This window comes from Mesoplodon densirostris, chromosome 7 (genome assembly GCF_025265405.1).
Source record: "Mesoplodon densirostris isolate mMesDen1 chromosome 7, mMesDen1 primary haplotype, whole genome shotgun sequence".
NCBI classification, from domain to species: Eukaryota; Metazoa; Chordata; class Mammalia; order Artiodactyla; family Ziphiidae; genus Mesoplodon; species Mesoplodon densirostris.
This window is the reverse complement of record NC_082667.1, coordinates 57,351,905-57,374,115: the sequence shown is the minus strand read 5'-3', so window position 1 is coordinate 57,374,115 and position 22,211 is coordinate 57,351,905. Positions and strand designations below refer to the sequence as shown.

The following is a 22,211-nucleotide window of genomic DNA, read 5'->3' as shown; positions in this document are numbered from 1 at the left end:
GCAAGATAATAAACATCTCTGGAACAGAAATGGAATAGAAATGCAAAGACGTGGGCAGAAGCCTTGGGCGTTGGCTGAAAGATGTGCTCCTCTGGGCGAAATGACCACTAAATGAGCATAAAAGCTGAGCTAGGGCTCTCCCTATTACAAAAGGAGACTGAAAAAAGATATCTTAGAGAAACCACCAATCTTTAAGGATAATTTTTAAAGGGAAAAAATCTTAAAAGCTAGCAAAGAGAAAGGAAATATTACCTACGAATTAGACTGACAGCAGACTTCTCATCAGCAACAGTAGTTGCCAAAAGAAATATATTTTCAAAATGCTGTTAAGTGTTAATGTACAATTCTATTTCTGGCAAGCTTTCAGTCAAGAGTGAGGGTGAAAGAAAGACAATTTTAAGTACACAAAGACTGACGGTTTACTACCCACAGATCTTTTGTCTATGCTGAATGTTGCAGATAGAGAAGTGATCCCAAAGGGAAGATGTGGAATGTAACAGCAAGTTACAGCAAGGTGCATAAAAATGGTAAAACATAAATGAATTTAATTAACTACTGACACGAAAACTAATATAAAATAAGCTTGTATGTTTTAAGATAAGACAAATGACCATTGTTGTTCAAAGTATAGTCTGTGGACCAGAGCTAGTCTAAGAACTGTCGCCAGTCCGTGGTAAGCCAAGTATAAAAAGAAAGGATACATGTATGTGTATGGCTGAAACTATCTGTGCACCTGAAACTATCACAACATTGTTAATCAGCTGTACTCCAATATAAAATAAAAAGTAAAAAAAAAAAAGTGAACATAAATGGGTGTTTTTAATTAATCAATCTATCTATCTATCTATTTTTGGCCGCATTGGGTCTTCGCTGCTGCGTGGGCCTTCTCTAGTTGCAGCGAGCGGGGACCACTCCTCGCTGCGGTGAACAGGCCTCTCATTGTGGTGGCCTCTCCCGATGCGGAGCACGGGCTCCAGGTGCGCGGGCCCCAGCAGTTGTGGCACGTGGGCTCAGGAGTTGTGGCTTGCGGGCTCTAGAACGCAGGCTCAGTAGTTGTGGTGCGCGGGCTTAGTTGCTCTGTGGCATGTGGGATCTTTCCAGACCAGGGCTCAGACCCATGTCCCCTGCATTGGCAGGCGGATTCTTAACCACTGCACCACCAGGGAAGCCCTGACGTAAATGTTTTTAAACATTTATAGCAATTTGACATTATTGTGCCTTTTTTGTATTTTATAAAAGTATCAGCTCACAGTGGATTGAAGGAAAAGCAACTGACCCTTTCCCACAGAGAGTTTGAGGAGCATTGCTCTAGACAACAGTAATAAGGTGAGGGAGGCTGTTTAAAGAGTAAGACTCATTGAGGTCATTGATTTGTTCGGGAGGAGGATAGAGACAGTAAACAAGTTTAGAATTTCTTAGAAAAACTTGTGGTCGATTGTGCATGTTAAAAATGTAAAGATACCTAGAAACAGAGTATAGATTTTTTTTTTTTTTTTTTGCGGTACGTGGGCCTCTCACTGTTGTGGCCTCTCCTGTTGCGGAGCACAGGCTCCGGACGCGCAGGCTCAGCGGCCATGGCTCACAGGCCCAGCTGCTCCGCGGCATGTGCGATCTTCCTGGACCGGGGCACGAACCCGTGTCCCCTGCTTCGGCAGGTGGACTCTCAACCACTGTGCCACCAAGGAAGCCCCCGGGGGGGCTTGGGGGAGTATGGGAAATGAGAGGCTGTTGGGCCAGCTCTTGATTCAATAAGCTGGAAACTTTTCAGATCCCTGTATAGGAGTTTTGCCTTTAATATAGACATGTAAGATTATCTTTGCCTGAATTTCCTTTTGGCAACTATTCTTCTTTTTGGGAGGATGCTGACAACTACCTGGGTGAATGGACACTCCTAGTGGTTAAGAATATGGGTTTTGGAGTCAGATTGATGTGAGTTTAATTCCAGGCACCACTGCTTACCTGTGAAAGAGATTTTGGGCAAATTGAATCATCTCTGAGTTTGTTTTTTCATCTGTAAATGGAGGTAACAATTTCTACCTCATCATAAATTGTTTTGAATATTAAAGGTGATATAATGTATATTACAAGGCTGGCACATGAGTAGAGTTCAATAATATATGGAAACTACTACTCACTAGACTCTAAACCCTATGATAAGAGGGATTACATCTCTAATGCTTACCACTGTCAGTAGTTGTGTCCCTTGAACCGTCCCTGGCATGTAGTAGGTGCTCATTTTGTTAATAAATGCAGGTGAATGCTTGCTATATTTAGGACTCTCATAGCAATAATTGAGATTCAAAATCTCGAGGGGATGGTATTTTTCTCTCCTACACTACCTTATCCCTAGCCCCAACTTTTGGAGTTTTATTTTTATGTAACTCATACAGTCATAACTCTATGGTGTTAATGATAAAGTACAAAGAGCTTTAGATTGTTAAGAATTCTTGTTCTTAGACTTAAAACTATAGCAGCAATGTCTTCAGAGTCCAGTAGATGGCAATGCTTTCTCATTTTAATGGAAAAAAAATAAAGCAGGAGTAGAATCCAAATAAAAAGGATCAAACCTTTTTGGAATAATGACACTCTCAGGAGATTAAAATAGCAATTTGGTGATTACTTTCACAAACGCAGCCACATGATTTGACCATCTCAAGTACATAGTCCAGCTGAGATTGAAGATTTAGGGACAACAGCAAGTTTCAGGGTCTGTTTTGAGAGCCTGTACAAATGAAAATTCCTTATATTTTTCAAGGCATGATACTTTTGAAAGGTAGAAAACCTGAGTTCTAATCCCAGTTTTGTTCTGGTACTGTGTTCCTTGAGCAAATCACTTAACCTGTGTTAGTTTTAGGTTCCTCATTTCAAAAGTAAGAAAATTCTTAGCTGATTAATGCTAGAGGGAATATTAGGGTTATCTAGCTCAACACCCTTATCTCAGGGATGAAGAAACCGAGGCTCAGGGAGCCTCATGACCTGTTGAACTTGGCATGGAAAGTTAGTTTCATACTTTAAATGGTAACTTAGACATAGCTATAATAATATCATATATATAATATAAAAAAATCACTACATACTTTCATAGCTCTTTTGCCTTTAAGGATTTGCCTATAAATTATTTTATTCTATTCTTACAACAACCTGTGGGGAAGGCAGAGCAGCTATTATTAGAAGTTTTAGTAATAGTAGTAGCAGCAGGCCTACAATGACTAACAGTTAGTATTTGGGGAATAAATGAATGGCCAGCATATCAGGATGAGTTGGTGGCAGAACCAGGACCAGAACACATATCTCTGTCTTTCCAGACATGCACTTTCTTCATTACACCGTGTCACCTGTGTAAAAGTGAGGAGTAGATGATTTTCATCATTAAATTCCTTTCTGAGGTTCCTTCCATCATTTTATTTGGCTGTGATTGTGATTAAATGCTGTTAGAGGCATCTTCAACTTATAGCAACTCAGATGGTCAGGTATTAGTATTTTTGTTTTCAGAATGAAGATGCTGAAACCTAGAAAAGTTGAGATTTTTGTTAACTTTATAGAACTGAGAAATTAAAAAGATGGCTATTTTCCTCTTGCTGGTTAAATTCATGGATGCTAACTTATTTCCAAAGCACGTCCCACGTGGTACTCAAGCAGAACATTTAGAAGTGGGGATTAAGTATGTCAAGCAGCCTATGTTTTAACAACAGAGAAAGGGATATGGTGTAACTTCTACCCAGGTCTCTCAGTACGTCATCCAGTAAAAGTTGGAAGATCACAAAAATAGCTCATTCTGTACATACTCTACTCAGTTTTCCTCCCAGAGCTCTCCCCCGACCCTGCCCCAACCAGGTTACAAAATACAAGAAACAGACCAGACAGATCCTAAAGGGCTGTTTCTAGTAACTGCCTGCTTTGTTACAAAACATCTAGGTATCTGAGCTCAGTTTAAATCCAGGGTGAAACTTTGTTTCTGAATTATTTGAGCTGGTGTGATATCCTAATAACAGTATTACTCCAGGTGGGTATGGAGCTTTTGAAAACTACCATTGCTAGTTTTCATTTACTGAGTACCTACTATATGTCAGACACTCTGCTATCTACTTCACATGTTTTATTTAATCTGTGTAACAACTCCATGAGGTAATTATTGTCATTTTATAGGTACAGTATCCTAGAAGAAAAGGTTCAAGTACTAATCCCAAGATTACTTAGTAAGTAGCAGAACCATGATTTGAAACCAGGTCTGGTTTATTCAAAGGCTTTTTCTTTTAACAACTATGCTACGTGGTATCTCTGCATTCTTTCCTACTTCACATAGCATGTCAAAGTACCACGTCACTATCTTTACATTTAACCAGAGATATCCACTATGTGCGTTGTGAGAATCAAATGAGATAGTACATGGGAAAGTGCTTTGAATGGTATAAAGTGCATTATTGTACAGACTTTGGGTATTTATTATTGTAGAGTGGGCATGCAATGCCCATGAGGCCATCAACCCACCAAAGTCCACAGAAGTTCCACATATTAGTCACTCTATTTGGCTTCCCTCTGAGTCTTCTTTTTTCCTCTTCTCTTGGATCAAATTAGCTTCTGACAGATGTTTGGAAAATCATCTCATCCTGTAATTCATATTTATAAATCCTGTGGTCCCCATTCTCTCTCTTCATTGAAGCCAGAGAATAATCTGGGAAAATGCCACATTTCCTGTTAGGAATTTGGAGGATCTTGTCTCCTTAGCACAATTTTTGAGCTTTTCAGAATTTTAATACTGGAAAATTCAAAGCCAAGCATGGTTCTTCATGTAGATGTTTTAGATTCTTAGAAAGTAAACAGAAACAGAGCTCCAGACTCATCCTCACTAGGGGATTCAGAGAGTTGGAAATTTTGTTTAAATTTTAAAAACTTGTCTTTACTATTCTTTCTTAGATTTGTAATTAGGGCATTCTTGACTTTTTTTCCTTTCCCCTCTGTGAGTCAGTTTTGGTTTAAATTGTTCCTCTAGAAAGCTGGGAATCTTTTCTTCTTCTTCTTCTTTTCTTTTCTTTTTCTTTTTTTTTAACCTAGTTAACATGGTACCACTGTTGCCTTTTCTTCCCTCTCACTTCTCTTCTCTCACAGTTACAGTAACTGTGTATGCATCCTTCTTCCTGTTAGGGCGTAAGCTCCTTTAGGGCTGAGGTTGTATCTTACTTTTTTGGTCCCAGGATTTAGTGTAGACTTTGCTTAGAAGATATTTTTCCGGAGTGAATGAATCCACTAAGATCACATGGTTCCTATCTCTATTCTGTAGTATACTTTTCTCTGAAAGGATGACTACTTCAGCAGGGTCACTTTCAGTCCTCTTGTTACGGAGTTGCACTGATGACATTTAATGCACTTCATACTTGGAGTGTGTGACTATGATTGTGATTATTTTTTGAGGGTAGTTTAAAACACTGAAGTGTGAACAAGAACCCCTTCACCCCTGTTGACTTGAATTTAAAAAAAGAATTGATTTTAGTTTCAAGATCTGTATACCTTTGCTTAATAACACTGTTCTTCTTTTCATTGCTTCTTACTGTTTTGAAGGAGAAGAAAACATCTGCTGTCTCAAATCTCAGACTAGATCTGGGGGAATGTACATATTCAGCTCAGGTTCAGTGTCGAAGAAGAGGTCTTGCTTTCCCTCCTTAACAGCTCAGCATCTGGGCTTTGTCAGAGCCCAGGGGCAGTGGGTGTCCGAGGCTCGAAGGTGCTTGACAGAGACACGTGCACATTTTTTCTTGGTTTAAACTTGCCTGACTCTTAAAAGTGTGTTAATGTCCAAATGAACATACACACATAGGGACACAGGCTGTCCCTTGATTCATCAGGTAGCCATTTTAGGAGGAGCTGTACAAACAAATATTATATTTTTTAAAAGTATACTCATTGCATCTGAAAAGGTGCTTAAGTTGTAGAATGAGCCATTGGTTTTTTTCCTTGTCCTTTATGATTTCTTACTCTACTTAAATAAGTAGAAGAAGGACTATTTGCAGAGCTCACTTACAGTTTAAAGAGTAACATGTATAGTCCACTATCAGTCCCACTAGGGCAAGCTTTTGCTGGGGCCCTTAAGCTATTGTCCTCAGGCTTCCACTTGGGCCTTTTGTTTTCTCATTAACACATTATCTCTGGATCATTCAGATCTCTCCCAAGTCTACATTGCCAGTCAGCGCTTCCATATATCTAGACTTGAGTCAGGTTGCTTGGATGTTTCAGAGACACATACTCTACAATTGCCAAACTGAGCTCAATTCCTTCCCCCTGTAAGAAAACCTCCTCTTATTGTGTTCCTTATTTCAGTGAATGGTACTGCTGTTCATCCACTTTCTCAAGTCAGAACAAGGAGCCATCCCGAACACCTCCCTCTTTTTTTGAGTCACTTTTTTGAATCACTACTTAAGGTGTCTGCTAAACATCTGCTTCTTTCCTGGTTCTTGCCATTCATTGTAGCAAGATTTATCTTCCTAAAATTCTCGTCCCTCCATTATTCAAATCATTTCAGAGTAATTAATGACTTGTAAGGTCTTATTGTGATTTGATTCCTTATTTTGAAGCACCCCACCCATAACACTTTAAGCTAAAATTTGTGCATCTCAGTTTTAGAGCTTAGATCTCCTTTCCATTGAAAGGTTTTCTGTGACATACCCCCTAAATCCAGTTTGGATACCCCTCTATCTGTTCTCATAGCACCTTGCCTTTCATTTTTCTTGTCACTGTTCCTAACCAGTTATATTCGGATTACCCATTTGCTCATCTTTCTTTCTTACTAGACTGTACACTGTGTAAGGGCAGAGACAGTGTCTGTCTTGGCCACTGAATTATCCCTAGTGCTTAGCACTGTGCCTGGCATGTAGTAATAATTCAGTAGATATTTGTTGACTGAGTGAATGAATGTTGCTGTAGCAGATCATTTAAAATTCTGGCATATGCTACTTGTTTGTCATCAGTTGTATAGCTCGTTATTCAAAATTCTAGTTCATCTATGTTTAAGTAGTTTCTGACCACTTCTGCATAGACATCTGCCATTTGCAAATTATTATACTTTATTTTTTTATAAATTTATTTATTTATTTATTTTTGGCTGCGTTGGGTCTTCGTTGCTGAGTGGGGGCTACTCTTTGTTGCGGTGTGCAGGCTTCTCATTGCGGTGGCTTCTGTTGTTGTGGAGTACAGGCTCTAGGCATGCGGGCTTCAGTATTTGTGGCTCGCGGGCTCTAGAGCACAGGCTCAGTAGTTGTGGCGCACGGGCTTAGTTGCTCCGCAGCATGTGGGATCTTCCCGGACCAGGGCTCGAACCCGTGTCCCCTGCACTGGCAGGCGGATTCTTAACCACTGCACCAGCAGGGAAGCCCCCTGTTATACTTTAAATGGATCTCTTCATTTTTCTCTCCAGGTTTGCTTTCCCTTCCAGCTTTTTACATTTTTATTAACTATTTTTCCATTTATCCAGGCCTCAAATTTTGCAGTTAGTTTTTTGTTTTTTTTTTTTTTTTTTGCCGTACGCGGGCCTCTCACTGTTGTGGCCTCTCCCGTTGTGGAGCACAGGCTCCGGATGCGCAGGCTCAGCGGCCATGGCTCACGGGCCCAGCCGCTCCGCGGCATATGGGATCCTCCCAGACCGGGGCACGAACCCGTATCCCCTGCATCGGCAGGCGGACTCTCAACCACTGCGCCACCAGGGAGGCCCTTGCAGTTAGTTTTGATTGATTTCTTTTATCCACTCGATTCATTCAGCTACCAGACTCTTTTGAGTCCTTTGAAATCACTTATATATATGGCTACTTTTCCATATCCATTGCCATGATCCAAGCTCAGCCTGGCACCCTATAAGGCTGGATTACTGCAGTAGTTTTCTGGCAGGCCTATGGCTCTGGTCTCTTTGTATCCACTTTGTCTTATTCACCACTGCCTGATTAATCTTCCTAAAGCATACTTTCATTTTTTTTTATTCCTTTGCTTAAAGGTTGTATGGAATAACTTCTTGTCTGCTAGGTGTGTCCAATCTCTGACCTAATTTCCTTTTCTCCATCAACCTAAATTCAGTCAGTGGTATAGTACTTTTGGTTATATCTCTGCTTTTATCTTTACTTCTTTTCTCTGTCTCTCTTTTTCTTCAGAGTTTGAGCTCTCATTACCTCTAGTATGTGTGGATTTTTAGAATAGCCTCCTAACAGTTGTCTGGACATTCTGCTTCCCCTAATTTGTCATATTTGTCATTACCAAAGTAACCTTCCTTAAATGCAGCTCTGATCATTGTCCTACACTGTCAGAAACCTTTCCTGAGTCCAATAAGCATGTAGGTTGTCTCCCTTTTTAGTATGACATTTGAGGCTTTCTGTGCTCTGGCCCTCTCAACTTAGTTATATAGCTGTATCTCCCACTATTTCCCCCTCCAGGGTTCCAAGTAATTTTGACATCATTGGAGCTGAACAAATTGGACCACTATTTAATCTTCTCTGAATACAGCTTATGTTTTCCTACTGTCATGCTTTGGCTAAAGGTGTTCAGTCTGTGTGGGACTTTCCTTCACTGCCATTCAGCCTTCTATGCTTCTTAATCTGTCCCAAATATTGCTACCCCTGCTGCAGCCTTTGATGTTCCTGCTTCTGCTAGATGGAATCTTTACCATATTGGAACTCCTGTAGCTTTTCTTTTTAACCTTTCTTGTGGCACCTTTGCAGTTTTTACTTCACTTGGAACCTTAGCTGGGTTATATACTTTATAGTATATTGGGTTGTATACTTTTATAACGATGATAGCAATTGCCTGACACCCTGTATGTATAAGATGTTCAGTAAACACTGAAATGAGTAAGTATATATGTATAATGTTGTTCGCTTCATTAACAGTTATCCTGTCAAGTGGATTATTTTAGTAGAACTTTTATAGTTTTAATAAAGGATAGTCTTATGATTGTTGTAGTAGCTGAAAACTCTCAAAGTGTACAGTAACATGTTTTAAAAGGTGACTCATTCAGCGATCTAGTACAGGGATAATCAAATTACAGTCCCCACATGTTTTTATATGGCCTGGGAGCTAAGAACGATTTTTATATTTGTAAAGAATTTGAAGGCGAAAACAAAGAAGAATATGCTATGGAGATGATGTGGCTTGCAAAGCCTAAAATATTTACAATCTGGCTGTTGACTGAGAAAGTTTGTTGACCACTGATCTAGAAACACACCTGATCATCTGCCTGGAATTATTCCTGCTCACTGGATATGTGAAATTATCTGTTTCCTTGAATGGTTTAATAGGCACTCACCCAGACTAGTGCCTATTCTGTTCCCTTCCTTGAAAAATAATTGTTAGGCCTGGCTTCAGAAGAATTTTGAGTGACATGTAAATCTCCTCTGGGCTCTTTGGCACTTGGCAGTATCTCACACAGATAACCAGATACAAATGAGCCATTTCTTTCCACTATGATCCTTCATCAGAGGTCTGCCGGGATCGCACATCTGGTGAAGTTAGATGTCATTCAGAGCAAGGCTCTTAGCATATTTCAAGAATGTTAATTGCTAAGTGGTGGCTGAAGCAGAAGGGTTTTAATAATGTCCTTGAGTTGCCTTAAATGTACATGGACCCAGAATTTTAGACCTGAAAAAGGTCTTAGAGATCAAGTGTAGCATGGTCATTAAGAACATGAGCTGTGGAGCCAGACTGCATGGCTCTTGTACTTAATCCTCTCCGTGTCTCAGTTTCCTTACCTTTAAAGTGGGGATAATAATAGTACCTGTTTCACAGGGTTGTGTGAGTATTAAACATGTTAACCCTTAACATTAACATTGAAACGTTAATTTAACATGGAAAACAACACTGCCTGGCATACTGGAAGTGCTCATACATGTTACTTTTGTGTTTGGCTATTATTGTTTACTATTTACGTTAGTAGTAGTCTCATCTCATTTCGTAGTTAAAGAAACTGAGGCTTAGAGGGGTTAAATGATTTTCTTCACTTCCATGACAGGCAGAGTGGGTTAAGACCCAGAATCCTTGCTGTAATGTGTTGCTTTTAGTTGTACGTTAGTTGTATGTTAGTGAGTGTGGATAAGTTTTTAATAGAAGAAATGTTTGGCAGCTTTTTACATAAAATAAGTATAACTGAGTGGAATGTCATTAATTATTTCTCCTGAGAATCTTAAATTTACTTCTAGTGTCTTTTTGGGTTTTGTAGCTCATTTATAGGATTATCTTCTGTCTCTGTCCTTTCTTTTCAGCTGCTCTCATGACATGTAGATTATTTCATAGCCAACTCTCTCTCTCTTTTTTTTAATTGAGATGAAATCCACATAACATAAAATTAAGCTTTTTTGTTTGTTTGTTTGTTTTTTTTGGCCGTGCTGCACGGTTTGCAGGATCTTAGTTCCCCGACCAGGGATCGAACCCGGGCCCCAGCAGTGAAAGCGCTGAGTCCTAACCACTGGACCACCAGGGAATTCCCTAAGCATTTGAAAGTGTGCAGTTCAGTGGCACTGGGTATGCTCACAATGCTGTGCGAACACTACCTCCATTGAGGTGCATGACATTTTCATCACCCCAAAAGAAAATGCCCATTAAGCATTCATTCTTCATTTTGTGCTCCCCAACCCCCAGCAAACACCAACCTGCTTTTCTCTCTATGGATTTGCCTATTCTGAGTATTTTATATAAATGGAATCATACAATATGTAATCTTTTATGTCTGGCTGCTTTCACTTAGCTTGAGTTTCTGAGGTGCATCCATATGCAGCATGTATCAATACTTCTTTTTATGGCTGAATGATATCGCTTTGTATGAATACTCTATACCACATTTTGTTTATCCATTCATCCACTGATTGATGTTTGAATTGTTTCTACCTTTTGGCTATTGTGAATAGTGCTGCTATGAACATTTATGTACAAGTATTTGTTTTAAGTTCTTTTGCTTATATACCTCGGAATGGAATTGCTAGATGATGTAGTAATTCTATGTTTAACTTTTTGAGGAATTGCCAGACTTTTTTACACAGCTGCTGACCACTTTATGTTCCCAACAGCAATATACTAGGGTTCTTGATTTCTCCACATCCTTAACCAACACTTATGTGCTGTTTTTTGTTTTGCTTTCTTTTAATTTTGTTTATTTATTTATTTTTTTACTTTTCCTAGTGGGTATGAAATGGTATCTCATTGTGATTTTGATTTGCATTTCCCTAATGACTAATGATGTTGTGCATCTTTTCATGTGCTTATTGGCTATTTGTATATCTTTTTTGGAGAAGTGTCTCTTTAAATCCTCTGCCCATTTTTAAATTGGGTTGTTTGTCTTTTTTGTTGTTGAGTTGTCAGAGTTCTTTATCTATTCTGAGTATTAGACCTTTATCAGATATATGATTTGCATATATTTTCTCCCATTTTGTGGGTTGTTTTTTCACTTTCTTTATAGTGTCCTTTGATGCACAAAAGTTTAATTTTGATGAAGTCCAGTTTATGTTATTTCTTTTGTTGCTCATACTTGTGGCATCATATCTAAGAACCATTGGCAAATTGAAGGTTATACAGATGTACCCTTGTGCTTTCTTCTAATGGTTTTAGCTCTCACAATTAGGTCTTTGATCCTAATTGTAATTTTTGTATATAGTGTTAGGGATGGGTTCAACTTTATTCTTTGCATGTGGCCATCCAGTTGTTTCAGCATCATTTGTTGAAAAGACTATTCTTTCTCAGTCCTGGCACCTTTGTCTAAAATCAGTTGACCATAGACATATGAGTTTATTTAGTATTCTCCGTTCTATTCCATTGATCTATGCCAATGTACTTATGCCAATACCACACTGTTTTGATTACTGCTGCTTTGTGGTGAGTATTGAATTGGGAAATATGAGTCCTCCAACTTGGTATGTTGTGTTGATTTTCACTTATCAAACCACCCTCACGTACCTTGGGTAAATCCCACTTGTTCCTGGTGTATAAATCTTTTCTAAAAAATTATTTTTAATTGTGGTAAGATATACATAATATACAATTCACCATCTTAACAATTTTAAGTGTACAGTGTGGTGGCATTAAGGACATGCACCTTGTTGTGCAACTGTCACCACTATCCGTCTCCAGAACTCTTTTCATCTTATAAAACTGAAACTCTCTACCCATTAAGCAGTAACTCCCCATCTCCCCCTTCACCAAGTCCCTGGCACTCACCCTTTTACTTTCTGTTTCTATGAATTTGACTACTCTTGGTACCTTATGTAAGTGGAATTATACAATATTTGTCCTTTTGTCACTGGCTTATTTTACTTAACATAATGTCCTCAAGGGTCATGCATGTTATAGCAGAATTCTTTCCTTTTTAAGGCTAACTATATTCCATTGTATGAAAATACAACATTTTGTTTTTCTGTTCATCTGTTGATGAATACTCAGGTTGCTTCTAACCCTCAACTACTGTAAATAATGCTGCTATGAACATGGATGTACAAATATCTCTTTGAGTCTTTGCTTTCAGTTCTTTTGGGTATATACCCAGAAGTAGAATCGCTGGACCAGATAGTATTAGCCTTTTAGTATGCTGCTGGATTAGCTTTGCTAGTACAGTTGACCTTTGAAGAACATGTGTTTGAATTGGGCAGGTCTATTTATATATCTACTTTTTTTTTTTCAATAAATACAAACTACAGCACTATACAATCCACAGTTGGTTGAATTCATGGACGCAGAATCATGCATACCAGAACCATGGATACAGAGAACTGACTGTAAAGTTATATATGGGGAGCTCAAGGCCAAGTGCAGACAGAGAGATGCAGGACCTGGGACACATGTCTTTATTTAGAGTCTGTGGGTAGAGTGCTTTGGGGTTCCTGGGCTAGGGCTGGATTGGTCAGTTCAAGCCAAAAGAGCAGGGTTTTGGTAAGTTCCATGGAGAGTTATATCTATGGGGTGTGTAAAGTATACAGGTGCTGGGAAGCAAGGGAGACTGTTGACCACAAGTCATTACAGAAGCTACATTTGCTTGTGACTCTGCATCCTGCTATCTAGGGTATGCACTCCATGGGGATTTTTATCTAAGGGGCGTATAAAGCATGCAGGTGCTGGGAAGCAGGGGAGACTGTTGATCACAATCATAACAGAGCTACATTTGCTTGTGACTCTGCATCCTGCTATCTAGGGCATGCACTCCATGGGAATTCTTATCTAAGGGGTGTATAAAGCATACAGGTGCTGGGAAGTAGGGGAGACTGTTGATCACAAGTCATAACAGAAGCTACATTTGCTTATGACTCTGCATCCTGCTATCTAAGGCATGCACTTCCCTGAAAGGGGGTCTAGTGTTAGTTTAAGGTCCCTGCAGGCTGCTTGACCAAACAAAATGTATGCCAGGGCAGCAGTACCATGGAGTAGCTTAGCTAAACTCTTTTACAACTTGTAGATCTGTTCAGACTTTCTGTTTCTTCTTGAGTCATTTTTTGGAGTTTCTGCGTTCCTAGGAATTTCCATTTTATCAAGGTTATCTGATTTGTTTGTGTACAGTTCATAGTATTCGTCTATAATACTTCTTATTTCTATAAGATTGGTGATAATGTTCTCACTTTCATTCCTGGTTTTAGTGATTTGAGTATTCTTTTTTTTTGTCTTGTTCAGTCTAGCTTAATGTTTGTCAATTTTATTGCTCTTTTCAAGGGACTAACTTGTTTTTTTTGACTTTTCTGTATTGTTCTATATTCTCTATTTCATGGATCTCTGCCCTAATCTTTATTATTTACTTCCTTCTTGCTTTGGGTTTAGTTCTTCATTTTCTATTTCCTTAAGGTGGAAGATTAGATTAATTGATTTGAACTCTTCTTTTTTTAAATGTAAATGTTTACAGCTGTACTTTTCCCTTTGAGCACTTTTTCACTGTATCCCATATGTTTTGATATGTTGTATTTTCATTTTTATTCTACTCAAAGTATTTAATAATTTACCTTATGATTTGTTCTTTGACCCACTGGTTGTTTAAGAGTATGTTATTTACTTTGTAGTTTGTGAATTTTCCAAGTTTCCTTCTGTTATTGATTTTTAGTTTCATTCCATTGTGATCAGAAAAGATACTTTGTATGATTTCAGGTTTTAGAAATGTATTGAGATTTGTTTTGTGGCTGAACATATGGTCTATCCTGGAGAATGTTCCATGTGCACTTGAGAAGAATATGTATATGGTTATTGTTGGGTGGAGCATTCTGTATACATCTGTTAGGTCTAGTTGATTTATAGTATTTTTCATGTCTTCTGTTTCATTGTTTATCTTTCTTATGGTTGTGCTACACATTGTTGAAAGTGGGATGTTGACTTCAGCTATTTCCCATTTTAGTTTTTGCAGTTTTGGATTCATATGTTTTGTTATATGTTGCTAGGTACATATATGTTTATAATCATTTATATCTTCTTGACCTTTTAAAAATTATATAATATCCTTTTTTGTCTCTTCTAACATTTTTTTTTGTCTTAATGTCTATTTGTCTGATATTAGTATACCCATTCCAGCTTTCTTTTGGTTACTGCTTACATGGAATATCTTTCCATCCTTCCATTTTCAACCTATTTGTGTTTTTGGTTCTAAAGTGCATCTCTTGTAGACAGTATATAGTGGGTCGTTAAAAAGAAAATCCATTCTTCCAATCAATGCCTTTTAATTGTAATGTTTAATTCATTTACACTTAATGTAATTACAGATGGAAGGACTTCTGCCACTTTTCGATTTGTTTTCTTACATCTTTTTTGTTCTTCAGTTCCTCCGTTACTACCTTCTTTTGTGTTAGTTATTTCTCACATTTTGATTCCTTTCTCATTTCTTTTACTATATATCTTCTAGTTATTTTCTTAGTGGTTGCCCCAAGAATTACAATTAACATCTTAATTTATAACAGTCTAGTTCAAATTAATACCAACTTAGTTTTAATATTATACAAAACTTTTCTTCCATATAGCTCTGTTCCCCCATTTTTATGTTGCTATCATCACAAGTTACATCTTTATAATTGTGTGCCCATCAAGATAGGCTTATAATGATTGCTTCATTTATTTGCTAATTGGTTGATACTAAATGCTAAACCCACCTTACATTCATAGAATAAATTCAGTCAATAACAATGAGTTACTATTTTATCCTTATAACGTATTGCTGGTCCCACTTGCTAATATTTTGCTAAGGATTTTGGTGTCTATATTCATGAGGGATATTGGTCTCTAATTGTGTGTGTGTGTGTGTGAGAGAGAGAGAGAGATAAGTTTTGGTATCAGTAATGCTGGTCTTATGAATTGGAAATTGTTCCCTTACCCTCTGTTTTATGAAGGAGTTTGTGTTAAACTGATGATATTTCTTAAATGTTTGATATAATTCAGTGAACCCATCTGGACCTAGACTTTTTTTGTGGAAAGATTTTCAATTACTTATTCACTTAAAAAATAGAGTTATTCAGATATTGTTGTTTTATTGTTAATCAGTTTTGTCATGTTGTATTTTTTCAAGGATTCATCTAAGTTGTTAAATTTGTTGGCACAAAGTTGTTTATAATATTCTCCTAATAACCTTTTAATGTCTGCAGCAATGTAACTTTTAGAAAATGCTTATACTAGCATTATAGCAAACATTTATACAGTGCTTCTCACATACCTTTGACTTTACAAATATCAGCTCTTTTAATTCCCACAACAATTTGTGAGGTAGATAATATTACCGTCTCCATGTTATATAGATGAAGAAACCAAAGTTAAACTAAAAGAAGTTAGGTGCCTTGTTCCAGATTACAGAGCTGGTGTATTAAGGGCTTAAACTGTAATCCAGGTGGTCTGGGTCCAGAGTCCTTTTTTCTTAACTACTATTTACTTTGCCTTTCTGAAGTGCCAGATAGCTGTTCTGTTCTTCCTATGGAATTGTGCTGTGTTCTCTCCAGAAACCATCCTTGCTGCCACCACCTTTACACCACTGAGTGGAAATACTTGTTTCTGGTATTCCTAATTAAAACTTGGAATGCCTTTTCCCCCATAAAAACATTACGTATGATGGCTAGGCATACTTGAAATATTATTGTTAATACTCTTCTTCAGCCACATAATATGTTAAAAAGACTTCTGGGGTTTCACTGGGAAGTTCACCAAAAGTTATAATGTGAAACATTGTTTCTGTGGGAAAATGTTAGAAGAAATTTATTTTAAATTCACTTGCCTATAAGGTTAAACTTCAATTATACGAAAGTGTTTAACTTTTTTCTAATTTCATAATGATTTGAATTTACTGAGTTGTTACTGAATCATAATTTTAAAAATACAAACATCACGATTAATTTGGACACCTATTTTGTTTTACCTCGATTAATTTGTTCATTAATGTCTTTTAGGGTTATTCAGATGCTCAGAAGAGTATTCTTCTTCAGGTGGATCAGAACTGTGTTCGCAATTCTTATGATGTCTTCTCTTTGCTGCGGTAAGAAACTTAGAGTCCTCTTGCATTTTGTCAAGAATCTTCCTCATTCTGAGTTTGTGACATTTCGATGTGAGGAAATGTATGGAATCTTTAGAAACTGTTACTCAGACTTAGCATTTTTTAGTGAGAGCTTCATAAATTTTGTAGCTACAGTGATTTATCTCTTTTACAAAGCCTTTGGAAAGCCATTATTTTCCTCTGGACAGTGGGAGAGAGTGATTGGAAGCCAGTGATCTTAAAACAGGGACATGAGCTGTTTCCGGTCTTCTGCACAATAAAGAGCAGCAACCAGAGGTACAAAATTTAGACTTATCAAAACTTTAGCAACTGTGGCATTACTAGAAAACCGCTTCAATAGCCCCAGACATAGCTTAGAGTTTTGATCTGCTGTTCATCTTAAAAGAATCATATTTGGCAAGGCAAAGGAGCTCTGTGTGAAATCTCATGTGCTTAGAGGCTTAACTGCCTCAGCTCTATATTTTCATAATGTCTGGGCTTAATTTGGAAAGATTTTAAAATTTGGTTTTAATTTTCAATGTGGTAGATCATCAAGGACGTTTCCTCAGGAGGCAGGCTACCAAAATAAATGCAATTTAAAATAAAGTTAAGAGTGACACTCAACCTGTGTTCACCCTACTCAGACAGATGATTCATTGAAATTCGATTTTGGCAGTATTTCCTAATGTTTACATAACACATCATAAATTCCAGACCATTAGACATTCTCTATATATCTACTAGAGGAAGAGTCCAGAAGGATGATTGGACTCTTATCCAACTGGATGATTGTTTATTTTTTAAACATTATGAAATGGGCTTTTCCTTTGCGAATCTTGAATCTTGTTGTTCATAATGGTAGAGAGTTTGCTGACATGGACAATGTAAAATGCTCTTAAGAGACAATGGTTTCAACTAAAGTAACCACACACATTTGATGACCTTTGATTCTTACCTGAGACGTACTTTCACTTTGACTTCTTAGGATATGTGCCAGAATGGACAGAATTTAGTAATTGGATGGTGGAGATAGAAAGCAGGAGGTGTCTATTATATAACTCTTATTTTTGAGCCTATTCAGTTTGGGACTACATCGAGTTTTAAGTATTGAAAAGAGGAATGTACAGAAATAGTTTGAAATGTGAGGAAGAGACTAATATTTCTTGGCCTGTTTTGCTCAGTAAAATGAGAGTATAGATACTATAATTTTTAAAGATATTTTGCAAGTATGAGATTGTGTGATCTCATTAGAGAAATCAGTGGAATTAAAAGAAAAGGGGGGCTTCCCTGGTGGCGCAGTGGTTGAGAGTCTGCCTGCCGATGCAGGGGACACAGGTTCGTGCCCCAGTCCGGGAAGATCCCGCATGACGCGGAGCGGCTGGGCCCGTGAGCCATGGCCGCTGAGCCTGCACGTCTGGAGCCTGTGCTCCGTAATGGGAGAGGCCACAACAGTGAGAGGCCCGTGTATCGCAAAAAAAAAAAAAAAAGAAAAGGGAATACAGAGTCAGTGAGAAGAGGAGGAGTTAGGAAAGGTAGCATCACAGAATCTGAGAGATTAGAGATTTAAGGAGTATTGAAGGCTCTGTACTGTAGTGATACAGGAGAATAGGAGCTGAGGAAAGACTGTAGGATCTTGGGAATCAACTTGATATAACGGAGAATTCTTTGATTGACCTGACTCTGACTTTAATTATCTTTGATTTATCCTAATTCATTTAACCTCTCTAATTGTTCCAAAATGTGGAAGCAGTGATGTTTCAAATTTGTTTAATTTATAAGCATTTTCACATCTGTTATCTTATTCTCCTAGAAGTTTTTTGTGTTCACAAATCAGGGATCAGCTTTTGTCTTCCATGTTGAAGCTGAGGCCAAGGAGCGTTAAATGATTTACTTATCTTAGGGGGCGCATAGCAAGAAGAGCCAGATTGGAGATTGGTATGAAGGTTTTCTGACAAGCAAATTTTGCAAACCCTCACTTACCTTCCTAGACTGGTGGTTGTTAGGGGCACATAGCATAATGATGGAGAAAATTTCTGAAAATCGTGGAACCCTCCATAAATGAAAAATCATCAAATTAGTTTGGTAGTGGCTTAATTATTTAACACTGGTTTTGCAATGAAATGTCTCTTGGGGGTTTCACTTCTAGCGTGCCTTCTAGATTCCTCAGGTGTGTCAGCCGTTTGAATTGCCTTATTAACAGTGGCCTGCTCATCACCATCATGTAAATCATTTATAGCTGGTAACACAGATATACTTTTTCTGAACCAGATCAAGTGTCTATTTTTCACGTAAATTACCTGAACTCAGAGAGTTACTCTGGAGCTAGAAACTTTAAATTGTACTTGTCAAAGTTAATGAGTAAAATGGAACTTTCTCTGGTGATTCAGGCAGTTCAGAGTAACCGTCATGTATCTGCTCAAGCAAAAGTTTTTCTTTTCCCACAGTTTTTGCCATGATATACATAAAGTGATTGCCGAGAAACTTAATTTTGTGCCGATCAATTTTGTTTATAGTTTCCCGTCCTTAACTCAGGCAGCATTGTTCCTGGATGCAGTAATTTTTAAAAATATACCTTTTCCTTTCCTGATGATTTCTTGTTTTTTTATTTTATTTTATTTTATTTTATTTTTTTCATAAATTTATTTATTGATTTATATATATATATATACTTTTATTTTTGTCTGCGTTGGGTCTTCGTTGCTGCGTGCAAGCTTTCTCTAGTTGTGGCAGGTGGGGGTTACTCTTTCTGGTGGTGCGTGGGCTTCTCATTGCGGTAGCTTATCTTGTTGAGAAGCACAGGCTCTAGGTGCATGGGCTTCAGTAGTTGTGGCTCGTGGGCTCTAGAGCTCAGGCTCAGTAGTTGTGGCACACGGGCTTAGTTGCTCTGCGGCATGTGGGATCTTCCTGGACCAGGGCTCGAACCCGTGTCCCCTGCATTGGCAGGCAGATCTTAACCACTGCACCACCAGGGAAGTCCTAAATTGTTACTTCTTGATCTGTAATTTTATGTGAAAACACACAGAGTCTGAATTCTTTAATATTACTTACTCCACAAAATTCTCAGTGCTGTTTGGAGGCAGGATTAGAACCCAGGTCTCCTGTTAATAACTCTTCCTGTGTTTTCGTGCCACTAATATGCATCTCTACCCTCAGCCTCTTATGTGTAAATGTCACACAAAAAATAGGAAATTTTGACTAAGAAAAGGCTGTTTTTGGAGCACCTAAGACCCTGGCATTATAGCCCCTTCAGAAGGATGCATTGTACCATTTTGTAGGAAAATAATGACCTGAGGTTTTATTCTTTTGCCAATAGTTAGGAATTTAGACTAATTCCAATGTTGCCAAAGTAAGAGCAGCTCTTTCCAAGTTTACATTCGGTATGTGTGATGGTAACTGAATTTTTGCTTCTTAACCCTTGTAAATCTCTGGATTAGGCATTATTTTTCATGTAAGCAGACATTTACTTAGGAGACACTTCACTCAGTGTCACATTTGATACTTTAGGATGTTCACCACAAGGTGTCAATGTTGCTGTTTAACTGGCATTTGAAATATCATTTATTTTACAGTTTTGAAATGAGAAATGTAGGGTTATGAATCATAAGTGAGCCTTTAATTTAGAAGTTAGCTTTTCTTCTCTTTATTATTATTCTTTCTAGGTTAAGGAGTTTCTAGACTTTCTAAATAGGTTTCTCTTTTTTAGGTCTTTTTTCGTTTTTTTTTTAAAATTGTGTTCGTGAGAGGGAGTTGTTGAAAGATTATAAAGAGAGAAGGAGTGACAGGCTCAGGTGTGTGATTTTGAATTCTATCCATGGTGACAGTGTGGAAGAGATTTGAGGGACGAGACTGGAAGCAAGGAGATACCTGTAAATCCTACCTGTCCTCTGGAATTGAAAGATTATTTTTAGTGTTTAAAAATTTTTTTGTTTTGTTTTATTTTTGTTTTTTCCCTTCATACTTTCTCAAAAAGGTAGCTCTATGGTAGTGAAATAAGTGAGACTAATTCTGTTTTCTTTGAGTATACTTTTTTTTTTTTTTTTTGTGGTATGCGGGCCTCTCACTGTTGTGGCCTCTCCCGTTGCGGAGCACAGGCTCTGGATGCGCAGACTCAGCGGCCATGGCTCAACGGGCCCAGCCGCTCCGCGGCATGTGGGATCTTCCTGGACCGGGGCACGAACCCGTGTCCCCTGCATCAGCAGGTGGACTCTCAACCACTGCACCACCAGGGAAGCCCTTGAGTATACTTTTTATTCTTTTTTTTTTCCCCTCTTTTTTGACATGTCCTACTTTTGCCAGTTTAATAAGTGGAGGTACGGTGGAGAAACCATGGGCTTTGACCCTCCATCCAGGTTCCAGTCCTTGACTGCCGTATGCCCGTCACTGGATGCAAAACTATGGGCAAGTTACTTAACTTTGGTATGCCTCAAACTGCTCTTGTAAAATGGGGGTAATATTTGTCTCATAGGAATTATTATGAGAATTAATAAGGTAAAGTAATTGAAAGATTGTAGGACAGTTACTGACACATAGTAGACATTCAATAAATAATAGTTTTCATTTTCCCCTTTACTTCTTCCATCTTGGAATTAGCTTTTTTTCTCTATGCCCGTGTTCCTTTTTTATATTACCACTAGGTTTTCCAATTTTAAGCATAATTTCCCTTTCCGTCTTGCCATTCTAATGCTGATACCTCTGTTTTTTAGAATTACTTTTGTTAATCCTATAACAATCATGATAAAAATTGTTTAACATGTGCATGTCTTGTCTTCCCTGATGGCACTGAAAACTACTTGAAGGAAGGGATTATTTCATATAGCTATATTTTCTCCTCTCTATATTACTGACAATTCTCAGTTATGTTGGAGTTACTGTGGATCCTATTGTGATCCTAGAGCCCTAGGTCCTGTGGATCCTGCATTACTCTTTCTCCCTAGGACTGTCTTTCATAACCACCATGTCCACATATTAATAACTCTCAAATCTATGTCTCTAGTTCCTACTTCTCTTTTGGAGTTCTGATCTGTAGTTTCCAATGACCATTAGACATTTATACTTTCATGTTCTGTGGGAACCTCAACCCTAACATGTCTGGAGCTACATACATTGGCTTAATCCTCCTCTTCCTTTTCTTTTCCCTGGATTCTCTAGTAGTATCATCATCTCAGGCAGCTAGTGAGCATAGCCTTCTTTGTTCTCACCTCTGTTTTCCTGGACTATTTCCTGACCTCCTAACTAGTCTTCCTACTTTCAGTTTTTCTTTCATGCAGTTAATAGGTATTATTTATTGAGCACTTCCTTTGTGCCAGGAACTATTCTAAGTGCTTTACATGAATTGATTCTTTTAACTCTTACAACACCCCATGTGGTAAGAGCTGTTGATTCATATTTACGGATGAGGAAACAGAGGCACAAAGCAGTTGAGTAGCTTATCCAAGGTCGTATAGCTAGTTCATGTTAGCCTGTATTTAAACCCAGTTTAGCTCCTGAGCCCATGTTCTTAACCAGTATGTTTTACTACTTTATTATTTTTCGCACTGCTTTAGTACAATTCATCTGCCACATTGCTGCCAGAGTGACCAAAGATACATCAGTTTTGTCACTCATTGGGCTTAGAAATCTTTGAGCCATCACATACAGGATAAAGTCCATACTTCTTAATTTGCTACTCACTCTAAACACTAGCTCTAAACAGTGTAGGGACTAGTGTTCTTATTTCAAGTCCTCTTGCCACTGCCTGTGCAGTTAGTAGCTAGCATTTACCGAGCACGTAATGTTGTAA

The 22,211-nt window shown here is 38.1% G+C and overlaps 1 protein-coding gene across 1 annotated transcript in view; it reads left to right on the top strand.

Annotated features, from left to right (window-relative positions):
- UVRAG (UV radiation resistance associated) overlaps window positions 1–22,211 on the top strand; it is a 361,815-nt gene that overhangs the window by 112,959 nt on the left and 226,645 nt on the right. Inside the window, 1 exon segment of the mRNA XM_060104362.1 lies at window positions 16,350–16,435. Coding sequence (XP_059960345.1) covers window positions 16,350–16,435 — 86 coding nt within the window.